The 19,236-nt window shown below is 49.8% G+C and overlaps 1 protein-coding gene across 2 annotated transcripts in view; it reads right to left on the reverse strand.

Annotated features, from left to right (window-relative positions):
* Positions 1-19,236, reverse strand: part of GRK3 (G protein-coupled receptor kinase 3) — a 131,711-nt gene that overhangs the window by 14,897 nt on the left and 97,578 nt on the right. For both annotated transcript variants that reach the window (XM_078435582.2, XM_078435583.2), the window contains 5 exons: positions 18,675-18,769; positions 14,110-14,217; positions 6,144-6,210; positions 5,233-5,333; positions 862-928 (listed from right to left, as the gene is read on the reverse strand). In XM_078435582.2, coding sequence (XP_078291708.1) covers positions 862-928; positions 5,233-5,333; positions 6,144-6,210; positions 14,110-14,217; positions 18,675-18,769 — 438 coding nt within the window. The remainder of the gene's footprint in view (positions 1-861; positions 929-5,232; positions 5,334-6,143; positions 6,211-14,109; positions 14,218-18,674; positions 18,770-19,236) is intronic.

Genomic DNA, 19,236 nt, shown 5'->3' on the forward strand with positions numbered 1-19,236 from the left:
ATGGAACAGCCCTAAGAGAAGACCCCAGGTTTTAGAGAAACTGAAGGGGGGGGGGGGGCGGGGGGAGATTCATGTCCAAGGTCTTAAAGCATCGCTAAATACAATGAAGTCTCAAGACTGCACATGCCGCCAGCTGAACTTTGGGAAAACATGATCTCTCAGACAACGCGGCACCACATTCTGCTCGCTGGGGGCCAGGAGCAGGGCTCCACACCCACAGACGTCCGGAGGCCAATGCCAGCTACGCCAGAGCTCACTCCTTCACTCACATCAGGCGGGCCTAACAGAGCGTCAGCCCTCCACGGTTGGACTGTTTGAGATCATGCAAAAACGAATCGGAAGCTGATAAACATTTAAAAAAAAAAAAAACACCTTAATTTGGGGGTGGTTTCCCGAACCAATGGGAATATAAAAATATCTCCAAATTAAGGGGAGGGAGTTATGCTGACATCCAGTCACACTGATCCTTAAAAGTTGTGTGGTGCTGGGCTAGAAAGCAGGCGTAAATTTGCGACCAACTTTTCTCGTCGTCCCTCGATAGGTGCTGTGTGAAGACACAGTCACGGATCGAGACAGGAAGTCAAAAAGACGAGCAAAAGCTGAAAGCGTCTCAGTTATTTGGACATTTGAATTCATCAGATAACAACTGCAGTTCAGCATCTGTTAATTTATACTGCAGATGTTTTCACAACGTTGAAACTAGGGAAACCAGGGGAGAAGCGGGCCCCGAGGGAGTCGGCTGGATGGCAGCAAGAATGACCCGGCGGCCGTGGGAGGCTGGGGCAGGGCCCTGGGGGATGGACCCAGGAAGTGGGGAGCATGGGGGTGGCAGTGCCCAGCGTGGGGTCCCAGAGAGAGTACCTTCTGTAAGTAGACATGCTGCCAGTCGATGCCTTTGAAAAAGCCGTGTTCCTTTACTTCCTGTGCCCTGTGGAAGAAACACATCAGTGGTGAGCGTGCCTTTGCAAACCTAAGGAATATTTTGCAAAAAACTGTCTCCTAGTGCGAGAACACGGGGGAATGACTATTTCAGTTCTTTAAGTAAGCAAGGAAAATAGGCTTCTTTCAAAGCAACACAGGAAACACGGGATGTTTAGAAATACTGGATGCGGAGGCCAGGCAGCTTATCCCGTATGGTAATTGACTGAGGATGTGCATTTCAGTTTAAGAGAACCTAGGAGTTGTCACGGATGTACCAATACATGGGATTCTGTCATCATGAGAACCGATTCAAGTAAGAATTACATTAGAGATCTTCACACTGAGGAGGTTTACAGCAAATGTCTATGAGGCATCTTAGATCAAACGGCAGGCATATGAGGCACCAGATACTAATTTAGAAGCAAACTAGAAATCTAGGAACATAGTGCACACCAAACCTCCTCATAAACTGAAGAAACAGGCTTGCCCAGAGATCACCATTAAAGCTCAGTCTATGCAGAAGAAAAGGGGCCGTATCCCATGAGGAAAGCCTATGTGGGGGAAACATACACACGGCCCCTGTGCCCCACCGGGGGCTCTCGCCCCAGCTCTGCCCGGGGTCCCCCTCAGCCCTGTCCCTTGGCAGAGTCCCCAGGGCTGGTTCTCGGTCCCCTTCCTCTGCTCTCACTCCTTGAGTGACCTCACCCTGCTGGGGCCTTTAAGTGCCCTGAACCTGCAGACAGCTCTCCAATCTGTGTCCTCAGCTCTGACCTTGTCCTGCACACCGGGACGCCCACCCACCCGGTGCCTACTTGGCTACTTGGCATGACCACTCGATGGGGCGAAAGGTCGGTAGAACCGACTTCCTCTCACAACTTGTTGTCTCAGGCCAATGAGCCGGATCACCCTCGACGCCCCACCTCCCCCCTACTCCACGGTCCAGCCCTCGCCAAGTCATGGGCGAGGTACTTCTTACTGCCCCCGATCCTCAAGACAATCGATTCCCAGTGGGGGCAGTGGGGTCTTTGATTATGGAGGGGATGCTAAATGTCCCGAACTGCCACCATCCGGCCCCCGCCCCGCTCCCTGAATGACTCTAACTGCCCCCTGCCCCAGCCGGCACTCGGGCCATACAGCCTGCAACCCCAACTCTACCCTGCAGCCCCCAAATCACCTTTTCATTCAAACAATCTCCCCACGCCCCTGCCCGAGACTCTCCGGAGGCTTTCTTGTTGTACTCACAGCAAAAGTCCAGGGACACGGTATGCAGGACCTGCCTGAGCCCCCCGCCTCTCTGACTGGCTCTTGACCTCCCTCTCCTGGCTCCCCAGCCTCCTTGCTTTTGTGCATCGGGGAAGCTTGATTCCATGGGACTGTCAGTGGCGGACATAATGAATGATAACGGAGCTCCATGACCAGCCTTATTGTGCACAATAAGGCATTTTGTCCAAAGTTCCGGTGGGGATCCTTCCTCCCCGCCCTCCTCCCAAGGCTGAGGTCTCAGCGACAGCACTGCCTTATTGATCTCACTCATGCTCTTCTCGCTGTCTGGGATCATCCTATTTATTCGATCGTTTCCACAATGTCCTTCACCCCCACCCAATATAAGCCCCAGGAAGGCTGGGCTGTGTCTACCTTGTGCACGGCCTGAGCCCCAGCGCTTAGGACAGTGGCTGGCACTCAGGGGAGTGTTCAGGAAGTGTTCACTGAATGCATGACATCCAAGTTAAAGGGTGTCCCTTTGCATTTTGCTTTGTTCCTTCCCAATAATCGCTAAAATGATGGAAGAGGAACATGGAGACATACATGCACCACAAAGCGCATCGGGGAACCGTCAGCAGACAGGACAGGCGTGGACGTAGGAGCCGGGACTGTTGGCAAGAAATGGCAAAGCTATCTCCTGGGAGGCAGAGGTACTGAGCTCCAGGCTCAACACAGTGTGTATGGAGGGGGGTGTGGAGGGGGTGGGGAAGGGGGGATGGTGAGCCACAGGCTGGAGACACAGGCTGAGCTCTGTATATGGAACACTTAGCACACGTGTGCATGCACACACACACACACAGACACCATACTTTCTTTCTCCGTATCTAATCCCAAAACACCTACAGCTAGGTGTTTATTCTATTACAGTGGGGGAAACCTCTGAAAGGTTCTATTTGAAAGAAATTAAGCCTGCTAAAGATTTTAAAGAGCAATCAGAAGAGAGATTAGAAATTTAAGCCATCAGAAAATAGAACAGAATCAAAGCAAAGATACAGGTAATACACAGGGTCAGCGGCATTGATGACCCTTCTAGAAGCTCCCACAGCCACCTAGAAGGAATTCTGCGAGCTAACCAAGGAAATGGAGGAGCACGAATGTCAAATAAATAAAATAACAGTATTCCCCAAGCAGAAGAACATTCCCCAAGCCTGCACGGTCCACGGGAGTCTCGGTGCTGGACGTGATAAGTGATAATGGAGTTCCAAGACCAGCTTTATTGTACATAATAAAGCAGTATCTCCAAAGATCTGGGGGGATTATTATCGATCTAGAATTCTACAGCTGGCCAAAATAGCAGTTAAGTTGGAGGACAGCAGGAAGGCATTCTGGATGTGTAGGAACACGGAGAGTTTACCTCTCGCACCCCCTCTCTGAAGGAGTTCCTTGAGAACACTCTCTAGCTAATCGGGGGGAGGGTTGGGATGGGGGCTCCCCAGAAGGCATGGGATCAAGTAAATAGCAGATTCAAACCAGGAGGGCAACAAGAGAAAAGGTCAGAAGAAAGGGTGCTGAGTAGCACAAACCAAGCAGTCGGCTGTCACCGAAGCTAGTGGGTTTGAGCCCTTCCCGAAAAAAAAATCAGTCGGAAGTGAAAGCCCACACATACACATGGAGATCTCATATAGAGCGCAAACGAAAGTGAGGGCCACTCCAGGCTAGGCTTGGGCAAACTGGATCAGCCTGACCGGGTGAAAATAAAAGTGAACGGAGACAGAAAGCAGTCAGTGGGACAGAAGAGGACAGTGCAAGACAGGGATGCCAAGACCCTCATTTTCTAAAGTAGGGACTCAAGACCCTGTTTGTAGTTGGTGGGACAAGGCACAAGTGGGTAAGCATAGCATTTAAAACCGCACGGGTTAAACAAACATAGAGTTTCAATTCTTCTGAGGGGTGGTGGACAGGGAAGGCTATAGAGATAGTACTGAAAGAGCTAAATCTTCATCTGTATCAGCAGGCATGGATAATCTCTCAAATTAATAAAGACGGAAGTGTGCAGGGGCACCTGGGTGGCTCAGCTGGTCAAGCTGATCTGACCCTAGATCTCGGCTCAGGTCACGATCTTCTGGTTATCGGGCTCTGCGCTGATAGTGTGGAGGCTGCTTGGGATGCTCTCTCTCTCCCTCTCTCTGTCCCTTCCCCACTCATGTGCGCACTCTCTCAGAATAAATAAACTTGAAAAAAAAAGTACGCACATGAGCACGTTACGCAGCTACCTACACGATATACGTGTAATATACAGTATAAAATGTATACACACATACAAGCTACTCTAAAATACACGTATGCATACATATGGGACATACACTCATACCACGCATGGTTAAAAGTTGTTTCTTTTTTGTTCCAAACTTTTTTTAAGTTGAAGTACAGCCGGTGTTACATTAGGTGCACACGGAATGATACAAGTCTACTCGCTATGCTGCAGCTACCACCTGTCACCAGACTGTCACTATTACCGTCCCATCGACTGTATTCTGTGCTGTGCCTTCCACCCCCGTGACTTACTCATGTACCTCTCACTACCCTGTTGCTCATTCTAGAAGCTGCTTCCTATGAAATGGGAAGAAGAGCCAGCCCGGGGGTGAGGAGAGACTGGATTGTTGGAAGTCGGCATTTCCTTCTCTGTCAGCTTTCCAGGTATTACTGTCCTTTTCACCCAGTGGAGGGACAGCAGCTGGAAAGCGAGTTCAAGACAGCAGCCGGCCAGCTACGCGTGAGCGAAAATGGGCGGCGGCCAGATCGGGGTCCTGAGCTGCCGTGGTTGCAAACGTAATTAGGAAAACGTCACCAGATGAACCTCGAGACATCAGGATTCATTTCCACCACCTACATGATCGATTTTTAAAGTTCAAAAGTTAATGACTCCTTCAATTCGTTAATTATAAAACACTAAGGACAGCATGTGTATTTCTCCTGTGGTTTTTTCCCCCCGCTTAGATCGAAACGGGACACTTTTAGGGGCTAGGAATGATCTGTGACATACTGAAAATCGCCATTAGGTATTCTGTGTGATGATGCTGACACTGAAGAGTGAAAAAAAGGGCCTACCCGCCTCCACGGCAGCCAAGCCGCTTACTAGCGTCTCTCTGGAGCAGGCCTTCTAGGAGGGCCCGAAGTTCAGGGGAGAAGGCCTCCGGGAGCTCGACGTTCTGGGGGAGAGAAAGAACACGATTTCGAAGACGCTCCCTGGAACCAGGGCCCCGACACCCAACCAGACCTAAAGGCCATTTCTTGGATGAAGAGTGTTAAAAGCTGAAGAGTCATCACGAATTAATATTTACTCCAAAGAAATGGGAAACTTACTAATCACTTTCTTTGTTTTTCCCCCCCAAGTAATCTCTATGCCCAACATGGGGCTTGAACTCACGACTCCAAGATCACGAGTCGCAGGCTCCACCGACTGGGCCAGCCAGGCGCCCCCCGATTACTAATCATTTTCAATGACAATCAACCTGCCAGGGGACCAGGTCAGGAGACAAGAAGGTCTCCTCGCTCTTCTACATTCAGCAATTTTTCCTTTTCTTTGATCTCTTCACTTTACTTCTTGATTTCCTGTATCTTTCTCTTACTGATGGGGTGCAAACCTTGATTTCTGCCTTGGCATCTATTCCCACTAAATCTCCAATCAGGAATTCCTCTACGAATTGTGTCTCTGCTCATTTGTTTTAAGAAGGCAAGTTTTTACACCGGTTACAATGAACTGAAACATAAACACTGTCATGCGACTAAGGATGGAGTCTTTAGGGGCACTTGGGTGGCTCAGTCAGTTAGGCGTCTGACTCTGGATTTCATGATCTCATGGTTTTTGACTTTCAGCCCCTCATCATGCTCCACAATGCCAGTGTGGAGCCTGCTTGGGATTCTCTCTCCCCCTGCCCACCCCTCCCCTGCTCACACGCGTACTCTCTCTCAAAATAAATAGACACTAAAAAAAAAAATGGAGTTTTCAGTCTCCTTACCACGGTGAGAGTCATCCGGTCTATCTCGTGTTTATCTTTGGTTTTGTGTTGTCTAAAAGGGCTGTGCCTGTGGAAATGAACAACACTCTGTGATGATGTGGTATCGGGATTCTCAGCACACACGCGTCCCCGGCTCACACCTGCAGAGAGGACTGTGTTCTGTCACTGTTCATCCGAAACGACAGAAACACCAAAGCCATACACATTTACCATTTCCAGAGAAACACTGGTGTTGGGGTGCGTTAGGTTCTGAAAGGGGGGCTGACCAGCAAACATATTTCCCGAGATATTTTAAAATATCGTTAGAGGGGCGCCTGGGTGGCTCAGTCGGTTAAATGTCTGACTTCGGCTCAGGTCATGATCTCACGGTTCGTGAATTCGAGCCCCGCGTCGAGCTCTGTGCTGACGGCTCTGAGCCTGGAGCCTGCTTTGGATCCTGTGTCTCCTTCTCTCTCTGCCCCTCCCCTGCTCACACACTCTGTCTCTTTCTCTCAAAAATGAATAAACTTAAAAAAAAATTGAAAAAAACAAAAAACAAAAAAAACCCACAGAGAACTGTAGTGGAAACAAAACACACCAAGGGGAACAGCCCCGTAACTTTAAGCAATACCTTCCTTTGATGATAACAGACAGAAACTAACCCAGTGCCCCCAGGCCATCCATGGCTGTGAGAGCTGCTCACTCATGTTTTACTTTGGGAGAGCCCCAAATCTAGCGGTCGACAGACCTGGATTCAAGGTCGTGACTGGGTGTTCACTGGCTGTGAGCCAGTCATGGAAACCATCAGCAACGATTTCTTCATCTGTAAATGGGCCTAAGGTCGCATCTCGGGAACAGCGAAGGGGACAACAAAACAATGGAGGTGCCGGTAGTAAGCGGCAGTATGCAGGAGGGGGCTGACCCAGCAGTCATTCGTGAACTTCATGAAGATGAATCTTACTTTATCCAACAAATGCCTGCTGGATAAACTGTGTAAAAACAAATCATTCTTCCTCTTTACCCTGTTGTGAAAACCCCAGAGAAGCTGGCTTTTAAAGGAAATCTTATCGGGGCGCCTGGGTGGCGCAGTCGGTTAAGCGTCCGACTTCAGCCAGGTCACGATCTCGCGGTCCGTGAGTTCGAGCCCCGCGTCAGGCTCTGGGCTGATGGCTCGGAGCCTGGAGCCTGTTTCCGATTCTGTGTCTCCCTCTCTCTCTGCCCCTCCCCCGTTCATGCTCTGTCTCTCTCTGTCCCAAAAATAAATAAAAAATGTTGAAAAAAAAATAAAATAAAATAAAATAAAGGAAATCTTATCAAAAGAGTTTGCAGTAAACATGCAAATTACAAAATCCTGGCCTTCTTTATTTATTTGAAAATTAAAGAAGATACACACACACACACACACACACACACACAGAGTTTTCTTAGATAGCAAGACAGGCCCATAAAATTACAAATCCTACAGATTTATTTCTAAGGCATATATAACATAATCAGAGGCAAGATACTCTATAAAATATTTGGAAGTGTCTTCAGTGGACTAGAATACTGAGCACATAAATGAATGTGATTTAGGAAGGGAACTAAACCTTGTATTTGTCCACTCACTACGTATTACTACCGCTCTGACCATCCTGCTGAATTAGAGAAGTCTGCACTGAATCATCTCTTGGAAAAGATTATTACATTTCAGAGCCTTTATTATTTTCAGGATTTTAATGTTCATTTCGTACAAGAGAGGGCACTCTAATGCTTTGTTTTCCTCCTTATCATGCAACAGAATAGAAAGTAATTTCCATCTCTTGAAAGTAATAAAATATAAAGCAAGGTGAATTAGGGTTAAGCAAACATACGCTAATCTTTAAACTAGATTTTGGCTGGAAATGTCCTTTTCAACCTCTTCGTGTCCAAAAATAAAAATGTAAAATTACTGCATTGAAAAAGCAAATAATGGGGGCACCTGAGTGGCTCAGCCCGTTAAGTGTCTGACTTTGGCTCAGGTCATGATCTCACAGTTTGTGGGTTCAAGCCCCATGTCGGGCTCTGTGCTGACAGCTTGGAGCCTGGAGCCTACTTCAGATTCTGTGTCTCCCTTTCTCTCTGCCCTTCCCCTGCTCGTGCTCATGCTTGCTCTCTCTCTCTCTCTCTCTCTCAAAAGTAAACATTAAAAAAAAGCAAATAGGATATAATAACAAATGGCATTTGTCAAATGGTATCTGTTATTTATAAGATAGTAACATCTAAAAAAAACCATTACTTGTATCACTCTCCTCTGCAAAAGACACAGAGATATTAACACGTTCATGGTTCAAGAAAAAAAGAATAAACGCTTATTAAATCTTACTAAAACGTTAGCCTCTCTGCTGGACATGGCTGTTTCCACCCCACAAAGCCCCTGAACCCATGAAAAGGGACTGTGTGCGGATCTCCCGGCACTGTGGCAGCTCCTGCCGGTCTGGCTCCTGTGTGCGGTGCCGGGGGACCCCACTCCCGCTCCCGACCCCCATGCACTTGCCTGCGTCTGCCGCCGGAAGGAAAGGGCTGTGCCCTGACCCTTGCAGAGAAGGCCTGCTGTGTTCTGACAGAAATGCTCTGTGCTAAATTTAAAACGTCTTTCATGAGACCAGAGGGAGGCTGGCAGGGGGGAGCGGAGTTAAAGTCAGTGGGGCCAAACCCATTTCCAGCGCATGAACCCTGCCCCGGTCCCGTGCTAGAAACATAGCTAGTCCGTGCCCGACTGCATACAAAATGGTCGGAAATGCTTTTCAGCGATTCGGTTCTGGGCTCGTGGCGCTGAGAAAGTTTGGTCTTTCAAGTTCAAAATCGCGCTGCACATCTGTTTCCAATGTAGTCTTGATTATTCTTTGTGCACAAAGCCAAAGACGCTGTGTCTATTTTGGAAAACGTTAAAGAGACCCTACGACGGTAACGATCTCCGCTCTGAGGCAGGCACGTGATACCCACAGATCCTGTGTGCCTTGCAGCTGCTCCGCTCCCTGATGCAGCCGCTTTAAATAGGGGAGGGTATCCGGCCCGCCGGCAGCTAGCAGGGCGGCCGCTTCTCCCTGCAGGGCGTGCAACACGCTGGCTGCAGCCGGGAAGTGCGGCGGGAATGAAATTCACATGTGTGGTGGTCAGATGTGGCTTGTGAATTACAGACCGAGTGGGCGCGCTGCAAATTTCCCCCAAAAGGGTTGGGAAATCGCTCAAGATGTCGGAAATGCTGGGAAAACACACACACACACACACACACACACACACACACACACATCACACTCAGTGAAACAATGAGCTCAAAAGCAGTACATTTCTAAGTACGAGTGATTCAAAACTCTTAAGCCAAAAATTAATTTTAGAATATGAAAAAGATCATACGTTACGTCAAATAGGAGTTTTGCACCTAAGCCAGTAGCTGCCAAAATATTTATAAACATTCCCTGTTTCTTCCATACAGGAACAATCTCAGTAACCTCGGGCAGAGCTCAGCTGTCCCCAGAGCACCGTCCAGGCTCTTTCCCTGCATCTGACAGCTTCGGGGACAGACCATCAGTGGTGACAAGTTTAGGATCAAAGCCACTGTCACATCAATTCTTTTCCTTAACAGACACCTGAAATCTGGTTGGAGGATCATGACAGCTATCCCACACATTTGCAACAAGGACACATGTTCAATACCAGACAAAGTCATCTGAGGGGGAAACAGTGACACCTCCCGGACACATGGCTTCTGAACGGCTCGGTCCATCACTGTCAGTCCAGGGGTGCAGAACACGAGCTCAAGCTGGGACAGCTTGCTCCTTTCCCTCAGGCCCTGTGGTGTTCTCCTAGGGTGTCGAGTCAAAGTGGGGGCTGCAGACCAGTGTTTCAGCAGAGGCAGCGGGGACACACGGGTCCATGTAAGGAAGCATTCAACCACAGAATGTTGGTGACCACCTGTTCAACCTCACTGCATGGGCATGGGAAGGAAGAGACAGGCTAAGAGCAGACTTGCTCATCCTCAGTGCCATTGACCTTCTGGGCTGGGCAACGCTTTGCTGGGGCAGCGAGGCCCGTCCTGACTACTGGGAGATGTTTAGCAGCATCCCTGTACCCCACCTGCCAGATGTCAGAAGTAGCCCTTTCCAAAGCTGTGACAACCAAAAACGTCTCCGGGCATTGCCAAGCGCCCCTGGGGTGGTGGCCGAGCGCTGGGCAGCGGCTGGCAAGGCATCGGGTCCATTCTGCAAGGACCTGAACCGTGGCTGTCCTGTGAGCACACCAGGAAGCAGGGGGGCAGGGCCTGTGGGCTGGTGCTCTCCCCATCGTCCCCCTGCCCTGCTGCCTTGCTTCCTCAGCCCCTTGTGTCGGAAAAAAACCCAGCTAGCTGCTCAGGGCTCCCTTCTAGGCGGCCAGTGAAAACCGAATAGGTCACTTCCAGGCATACTTTCCGTGTCTTCCCCACACATGACCTTGTGAAGTGGAACAGGTGACACTGTCCCCTCATCTGCAGCTGAAGGGGATGAAGCCTCCTGGGCACAGCCCCTTCCCCTACTGACCCCAGTACGGTGTTTTGCTTCTGAAGGTCCCTCAATAAACATCAGTTTAATAGGAACCACTGACATTTTACAACCTCGGATTCTGGTAATGACGTCACTCTCGCCCCAGCTACCTCGAATCCGACCCCTTAGCTTCTGTATCTGAGCACCCATCCGGAAAAACAGCAACTGCCACCCCCACCCCTCAGCGTAGCAAGATAGGTCCACCACTTGCCCCCTTCCTGGTCCCGGGGCTGCAGGGCTAGCTTGAGTGCTCCTGGCTTTTCGCCTGGGTCCCTGCACCTGTCCCAATCTCCCCCTGTCCAGTCACCTTCTTCTGACAGACACCCCAGCTGTATCCCTCCTTTGCATAAAAGCCTCCAGGCTCCGGGGCCTCGAGAGCAAAGCCCCAACTCCCCGGCACAGTGTTCTAGCCTCTCCGATCTCCGCCCAATCTCCTCAACCTTCTCCCCGAGCACACTCTCCATCCTCTTGTCAGTGACCCGCCCCGCCCAGATCACAGCTGGCGAAAGGCAAACTGCCCAGCGTTGTCTGCTCCCCGAAGAAAACGTGTCTACTCTGCCCCAGTCTTGGAATCGCCATCCTCTTTCAAGCTCGCTTCACAGAGCATCTCCTGCGTGGAGTTGGCCCCGATCTCCCAAGTTAGCCCTGGGACCCATTTTTGTGCCCCCGGACACTGCGGCTGGCCTTGCTCCTGGGTGTAGACATCTCTACTCTCCCGCCAGCTCCTTAAGGACCCGATGTGGCTTCCTCCTTCCCTCCCTTCCTCTCCCCAGAGCACCAAGCACAGCCTCTTGCATATCGCAGGTACTCAATAAATGTTTACCAAATTTACTCGAAATCACATCAATCAAACAACGTCTCCCTGCCCTTCGGTTTCAGTGCTCTGTCCTTCCCGTGAATGGCTTCCAAACAAGGAATGCAAAGGATAGCGTAGGATCATAAACCCCAGGGCGCCTGGGTGGCTCAGTCAGTTGAGCATCCAATTTCGGCTCAGGCCACGTTCTCATGGTTTGTGGGTTCAAACCCTGCATTGGGCTTTGTGCTGGAGGTGTGGAGCCTGCTTTGGATTCTCTGTCTCCCACTCTCTCTGTGCCCCTCCCCTGCTCACACACTTTCTCTCAAAGATAAACAAATAAACATTAAAAACAATCATAAATCTTACTGGGGAAGACTCATCTGGTCCTATCTATTATACACTGGAAGGATTCTTTCTATGCCAGACTCAAGGGATGGTCCCCCAGCAGTGACGGGGACCTCACTACCTGTGAGGTACAACACTCCTTCAAATGCTCCAGTGGGCATTCTTGTGTCCAAGTGAAATCTTTCCCCTCCTTAAATGCCTGCTCCTGGTTGCAGTGCAGCATGCATATAGCCCCTCCCTGACGATGGACCCTCCACCAGCCAGAAGCCATTAGGGCCCCCCTAAGCCTTGTACTCAGCTCTTCCTACCTTTCCATAGGAGCCATGGTTTCAAGGTCTGTCACCGTTGTCCCCTCGTCTCATCCATCCCCTCCTTGGGGAACCCCTCTGGATGTCTTCCCGCCAGCCAGGACTCCTCTGGGCAGGAAGCCACACTTCCCCACCAGGCCCGATCACGGACTTCATGAAGAATGAAACCTCCCAATTCGGTACTCCCAATCTGAACTGGGGCTAAATACAGCTAGATTCACTTTTTTTTTTTTTTTAATGCTTTTTTTTTTTTTTTTTTTTTTTTGAGAGAGAGAGAGAGACAGAGCATGAACGGAGGAGGGTCAGAGAGAGGGAGACACAGAATCTGAAACAGGCTCCAGGCTCCGAGCTGTCAGCACAGAGCCCGACACGGGGCTCGAACTCACGGACCGCAAGATCATGACCTGAGCCGAAGTTGGATGCTTAACCGACCGAGCCACCCAGGCGCCCCCGGATTCACCTTATTAGCCCCAAATCACATTGCTGGCATATTGTTAGTAATTAAATATTCTGGTCTTTTTAAAAGCGGTGTCACACCAGATCATCCCCAATCTACACACATGGACGTTATTATAAACAGACTAAAGAAGTGAACAAAGCCCTGAATGCCTGGCTTTGCAGGTTTCATTTCCCCTGTGACATGTTACTGTTGATTTTCGAATCTGGACTTGGCGTATGCAATGGTTTCGCCAATGCACAGAATTTTATCATCTCACAATTTTGTGAGTGTGGATTCCGCACCTCCAACCCCATCTCCAGAGGATGTCCAGAGACCCGGGCGCGTCTCCACACACTCACCACGCGTGTGGAGGCTTTCCCACTCCCCACATCTCGCGTGGGAAGTGGTCTTCTCTGGTCTGTCCTGCAGAAACTCTCTAATTAGGTCAGCGAGTCCGATGACGTGAATTAGGCCCATCCAGGCTCCACAAATACAGTAATTCAATTAAGGCCCAACAGGGCTAGACTCTCTGAGAAATAACACAATTTAAGTTCCCCAGTGAAAACCGGGAGCAGAGAACAACTCGATTACCAGGGTCCTGGGGAAGCAGCCAGGGCACTTGGAACCTAATCTGGGGGGAAACATGGAATCCGGCCGCCCTGAGGCATGTGCTAAACACCATGAGAAGATGTGGCCGTGCTCCACGAGGCTTCCCCGTGGAAATGTGAAAAGCCCGGCAAACGACCAGACCCGTTTCACAGCAGAACCATGAGAGGGGGAAACTTGACCAGGAAATTTTAACATGAAGTGCTTTCTGTATCTTTGTGAATGAGGAATAACCAAAACCATATTTGCAAAACTTCAAGAGTCCCACTCCAGTTGGCTGCAAATTCTCAAACATTAATGGAAGTGTTAACATAATCGTTGTGTTCAAAGGGAGAACATATTTTGACAGTGCTTTCATTTCATAATCCTTCCGCTCTATTTCACCATCTTTGGTGGCTGAGAACTAACACCGATTAATTAAAAACACAGAATTACGCAGTTTCATTTTTGTGTTCGAGAAAAAAAAAAGGCACAAATTAACTTCAGCATGCTTACAAATAAATGCACGCTTTTAAAATCAGTTTGCTTTGGATCTTGGGTCCTTTCTTGTGACCCTCAAAATGCATGACGTGGGTGAGACAATCATGAGTAACTGATTCCTAGCGGAAGAAAAAGTATCCTACCTTCTTCAGTGATTCACATCTTAAAATAACACTTGTGCTCCCAAATCAGGGTCCTCGATGGGGCTATTTCAAAGCAGTCTTTTTTTTTTTTTTTTTTTTTTTTTTAGGTTTGAATGTGTTGGCATGGAACAAAAATATGAACCTGTAAGCTTCTGCCTAAAAGCTTCCGGGCACAAAGCTCTCCCTTCTACGAGGCAGGAAGAGCCAGGGTCACCATCCAGGTTACCACGTGTGACCGAAGAGGATGTGAGGCCCAGTGATGTCTAACCAGTCTGGATTCTGATCCCGGGACACACCATGGCAGCAGTTTGAAAAGGATGCGGTTCACTCACCCTCTGAGAAGTTTGAAAAGCATGCAGCCCAGGGAGAACCAGTCAGCACTGCTGTCATACGCCGTCCCCTTCTGCAGCACCTCAGGAGCCATGTACCCATGTGTGCCACTAGGGAGAAGAAAGTGTACACGCAGTTAGGGGGGCATGCCCACCTTAGGAAATGTCAACAGCTCGACAAGGGGTTCAGACGCCATTTGTTAAATGGCAGCGGCCATAAAGGAGGCGGAGGGGACGATGGGGATCCCGCCCAACGTGAGCCATGCAGCACCCAATGGGAAATCGACCGTTTCCGTCTTCGTTAGTGTAGGAGGGAATATAAACAAATGACAGTATGAGGTAAACGTGAGAGAACGCAAGGTCCGGTCTGGGAGGAGAAATCTGAACCATGTTGGTCTTCCTGCACTACCGCGATGGAGGGCTAGGGGGTCTCCTGCCCGGTCCAGAGCTCCAGTGAGGATGCGCAAGGGGCAGAGGTGAAGTGGGGGAGGGGACGATAAGCGGGCACCTACAGGTGGTGCCACGGACCAGAAGGGATGGACATCCCTCCTGTGTGGTGCCACCCTCTGTGCTGAGGACCTGGGCGGACACATGGTAAGTGTGGGGGCTACTTACTCACAGAGTCAGCGACAGACCCTGAGGGAGTGGGGAAGAAGAGGGGCACAAGCCGGCAGGTACAAAAGACAGAGAAATCCAGAGCGCCCAGGTGGCTCAGTAGGTTAAGAATCCGACTCTTTTTTTTTTTTTTTTAACATTTATTCGTTTTTTGAGAGAGAGAGAGAGAGACAATGTGAGCAGGGGAGGGACAGAGAAAGGGAGACACAGAATCTGGAGCAGGCTCCAGGCTCCAAGCTGTCAGCACAGAGCCCGATGCGGGGCTCAAATGCACGAACCAGGAGATCATGACCTGAGCCGAAGTTGGACGCTTACCTGACTAAACCACTCAGGCGCCCCTAAGTGGTTGACTCTTGATCTCAGCTCAGATCAAAATCTCATAGTTTGTGAGATCAAGCCCTGCGTTGGGCTCTGCACTGACAGTGTAGAGCCTGCTTGGGATCTCTCTCCCTCTCTCTGTCCCACCCCCTGCCCTCCACTCTCTCTCTCTTAAAATAAACTTAAAAAAATTTTTTTTAAAAAGCAAAAAAGATAGAGAAACGCTGTGTCAGGTTTTAAGGGCTACCAACAGGTCAGAGGACCCGGCTAAGCAAATGTGAGGATGCTTTTCAGAAGCTGAAAGATTTGGGAGGACAACTGTTTTAACTGCAATATGCACTCTTCTGCAACTTCGAATCCCCTCCCATTGGTCGATTCTGGGCTCCTCCTTAAGGATCCAAGTGTGCACTGTTCCATCAAGAAGAGCAAGAGGGGGCTCATGGGGGCTTGCACAGACGCAGCCCGAAAGGGCGCCTGCAAAAGCCACACCCTCCAACCTGTCCACCCCTCACTGATCTTCTTCCCAGACAAGATGGGTGATAAGATAACACTTCATTGCGCAAGGTTGCCGTGCGGATTACATATACGTGATGGGTTAAGAACAGTCCTGGCACAGAAGAACTCAATCCACGTCAGGGCCTTTAATCTCTATGCTCACTGAGAATCTGCTCAGAAAGTGCTCCTGGATCACTCATGATCATTACTGACCCACGATCAGCACTGTCGCCAGAGCTCTTTGTCTAACAAGTTCTATTTGGAAGGCTGCTCTCAGACAGTGAACAGGGGCGCTGGTCCTTCACAGGCGGGTCCAGCACCAGCAGTAGCCCCACCATCCGGAATCCAAAGTCTGATGGCATAAGGTCACCTAGCCACGCTGTGAGGGTACTGGAGATTTCTATGAGGGGGTCTCCAAACCAGTCTCTGGGAAGGGTTAATTTCAGTGTTGCCCGGACAGACCTTTGTCATGAATTGTGAGCCTATGATTCTTGGGATCAGAACCCAATTCTGGAAAGGGAAAGTACAGCGAGGGTAAACACAATAGGTTAATGCAGATCAGCTCTCTAAGATGATGACACTGGCCACAATCGGAGCCAAATATGGGTCCACCTGCCCCCATGGCTTTCTGACTCTGCCCGCATGGCAGCTACTGATGCTTCCTGACAACATTGTCCCCTGACGATCCGAACTACTACAAATACTGAAAGAACACGTGAAGGTTTTGAGAACACTGTGACATGAGATGCAACTTTGTGTTCTTACAGCGAATAAGCTGGAACTCAAATCGGGCACTGGTAATCTGTTCAATTACAGAAGTTTTTGATTTTTCGGGGCCACTGCACAGTTAACTTTCCATTTACAATAATTCTTGATCCCGTCATTAAATGGACTAAACCTAAGCCCAAACTGGGGACCTCAACCACAACACTTCTTGTAGGTGGACCAGCTAGACGGAGTCCAAGGATCACATCTACAGTTTTGAAAAGACTCGAGAAACCAAGTCCAGGGTGAAATTCTGGCCCTAAATTACTCATCGAGCCTCCGGGAGGTCGCCCAAGTATAAGCTCTGGAGACCGAACTGGACTGTAATTCTAGCCCCACAATGTGCCAGGGCTGTGACCTCGATTTCTCTGGACTTCAGGGACTGTACCATAAAGTAGATAATTCTACCTATAACGTCTGGTGTTTCTATGAAGATCGTAGCGTATTCACAGCAGCTGAGCACACCTGGGACAGCTGATGTTCAACCGATGACACGGTGAGCGCTGTGGCTCCTGGCACGCCACCACCCACTCAAGGGCCACCTCCCGCACAGCCGGCTCCAAGGGGTCCCCACAGCATTGCCTGCACCTAGCACCCGGCCAATGTCACATAAAAACTTGCCGTATTAGTCAGTTGACTTGACCCTCACAACAATCAGACGAAATAAACTTCGTTGTTATGTCCTTTTTAGAGAGGGGAGAAGGGAAGCACGGCTTGGAAGAGGATTCGAACCCAGATCTGCTGACTCAGAAGCCTGTTCCTATCCCAGTCATGCCCCCTCTACTTAAAAAAAAAAAAAAAAAAAGCATCTGGTTGCGCCTTTATCTTTTTTTTATATAGTGGCCTCACTATGATCATGTAAGCGTAGAAACCAACCTTCCCACGCCTACCCCTTTTTGTAGCTGCTGCTGGAATCTTGAGAGCAGCCCGCCTCCTGGGGCCGACAGGTGAATTACAGTAAGAAGCGGGTGCAGCTCTGTAAGGAAATAAATAACGCCATCCCATTGCTGCAAGTTAATTCCTTTGCAAGATTAACTTTTCTGAGCTCTAGGATTCGTATTCAGTGGCGGCCACACTAAATTGAAGAAATTAGCATACCAAATGGCTGCAGCATTAAAAATTCAAACAACCCTCTTAAAAATGTCTGATGAACTTGCCGAGAGAAGCTTATACGACCACAGGTTCTGGCCTCATAATTGTAAAGTGCCGGCAAAATGCTAACGCTGTTATCACAGCACCCCGGATTCTGAGGGAAGGAGGAAACGTGTTTTCAGAATCGGTGCTATCCTCCGTTCACATCTGATCGGGGCCTCACAAGGCGCTTCTGATTTACCGCAGGCCCTCCTCCAGCACTGCCATGCAGGGCCACCTCTAGACCCACAAAAAGAAGGGTCTGGGCTTTAGTTTCTGAATGGATGCGTGACAGGAGACCCCGGGGAGTTTCATCAGGCCCATTCACCACGGAGATGAATGTTAGCTCAAGGTGGACAATGAAAATGTAATTTTCCAAGATTTCAGTGCTGAGAGTGATCCATTGACAAAGAGAAAGGATAAAAGCAACACTCATCTGCCCTTCCACAGACCGCACACATGTCTACACTTTCCACTCAGATAAACTGATAGCCGAAGAAACAGAAATGACGTGTCATTCTGCTTCTGCGGAGCCCTGGTGTGGTAGCTTTACGCCCCGTGTTCAAGCTTCCGGGGGGGGGGGGGGGGGGGCGTGCGGGGGGGTCAGGTGCTGGCTGGGGGCTGCGGGGCATGGGGTTCCCTCCACATGGTCTGCTGGAGGACTGATGTAATAAATGCCCCAGTCTACCATGACCTGCGAGCAGATGATTTGTGTTTTTAATTAAAAAAAAAAAAAGAAAAAAGATTCCTAATTTCCCTTCGGGGGGGAAAAAAAAAAGCCATTTTGCAAATGAAGGAGAAAAGTAGCTGGAGAGAGACACTCGACCTCTGGGCCTCCCTTGGAGCGTTCCACACAGATGTCTCTGCACCTTCCCAGGCACACAGACTTCCCTTATCCGTAGGACAGACAACTTGCAGGCATTTGCTACGGCCTCTACTTTACGGAGAAGACTGCGGTCAAGCAGGGAAACTGACTGACAAGGGTCACCCTGCCATCGTGGGCTCGGGTGTGCTGCAGAGATACCCCGGCCCCTGACATCGCTCTCTGGGTCCATCCACGCTCCCCGCTTATCTCGTCTCCCATCGCCAGGGATTTGGGACCTGCCCCCCTCCCAGCATTATCACATATTAAGAATCACCTCTAGCAAGAAAAAGCAGGGGGAGCAAGTGACCAGATCGGGGTCTGAGCGAATCAACGCGTCGTGGAGAGAAACAGGAGTGAAGAGAGTTGATGTGCTACTCACACACTCGCATGTGGCTTCTTTTTGGAAAAGTCACAGGCAAGACCGAGATCGGATATCCTGACGTGTCCGTGTTCATCCAACAGGATATTTGCAGGCTAAAGAGAAAGACAAGATGATCTTCAAGAGTCCCCAGACTGTCACCGGGCTTTGAGAATTTCTGAAACTATACGCACTTGGTAACTTACCGTTTCATCTAAACACAAGTTCCATACTATCACATCCGAGTGGGGTATAACACGGGAAGTAACCCTTTTCACGTTTAAGTCCAGCAGGAAAGTGGCAATGACAGACACAAAGGAGCCTACTCATGAGATAAGGAGACACAGGGCAGGGAGCTTTGGGCGGGGGGGGGGGGGGGGGGGGGGGGTTATGACCACAGTTCACCAGAGATAGAAAGTAGCTCCTTTCCCCCGTGGGGACTGTGGCCCGGCCAGAACAGCACGCCTCTCCACAAAGGGAGTGAGCCCACCAGCTTCTTGGCTTCTGTGACCCACAAAGGGCTCCGGGAATGAGGCCACGAGGCACAGAACAGAAAGGAAGCTCACAAGAACGTACAAACGCT

The sequence above is a fragment of the Panthera onca genome, chromosome D3 (assembly GCF_046562875.1).
Source record: "Panthera onca isolate mPanOnc1 chromosome D3, mPanOnc1 haplotype 2, whole genome shotgun sequence".
Lineage (NCBI taxonomy): Eukaryota > Metazoa > Chordata > Mammalia > Carnivora > Felidae > Panthera > Panthera onca.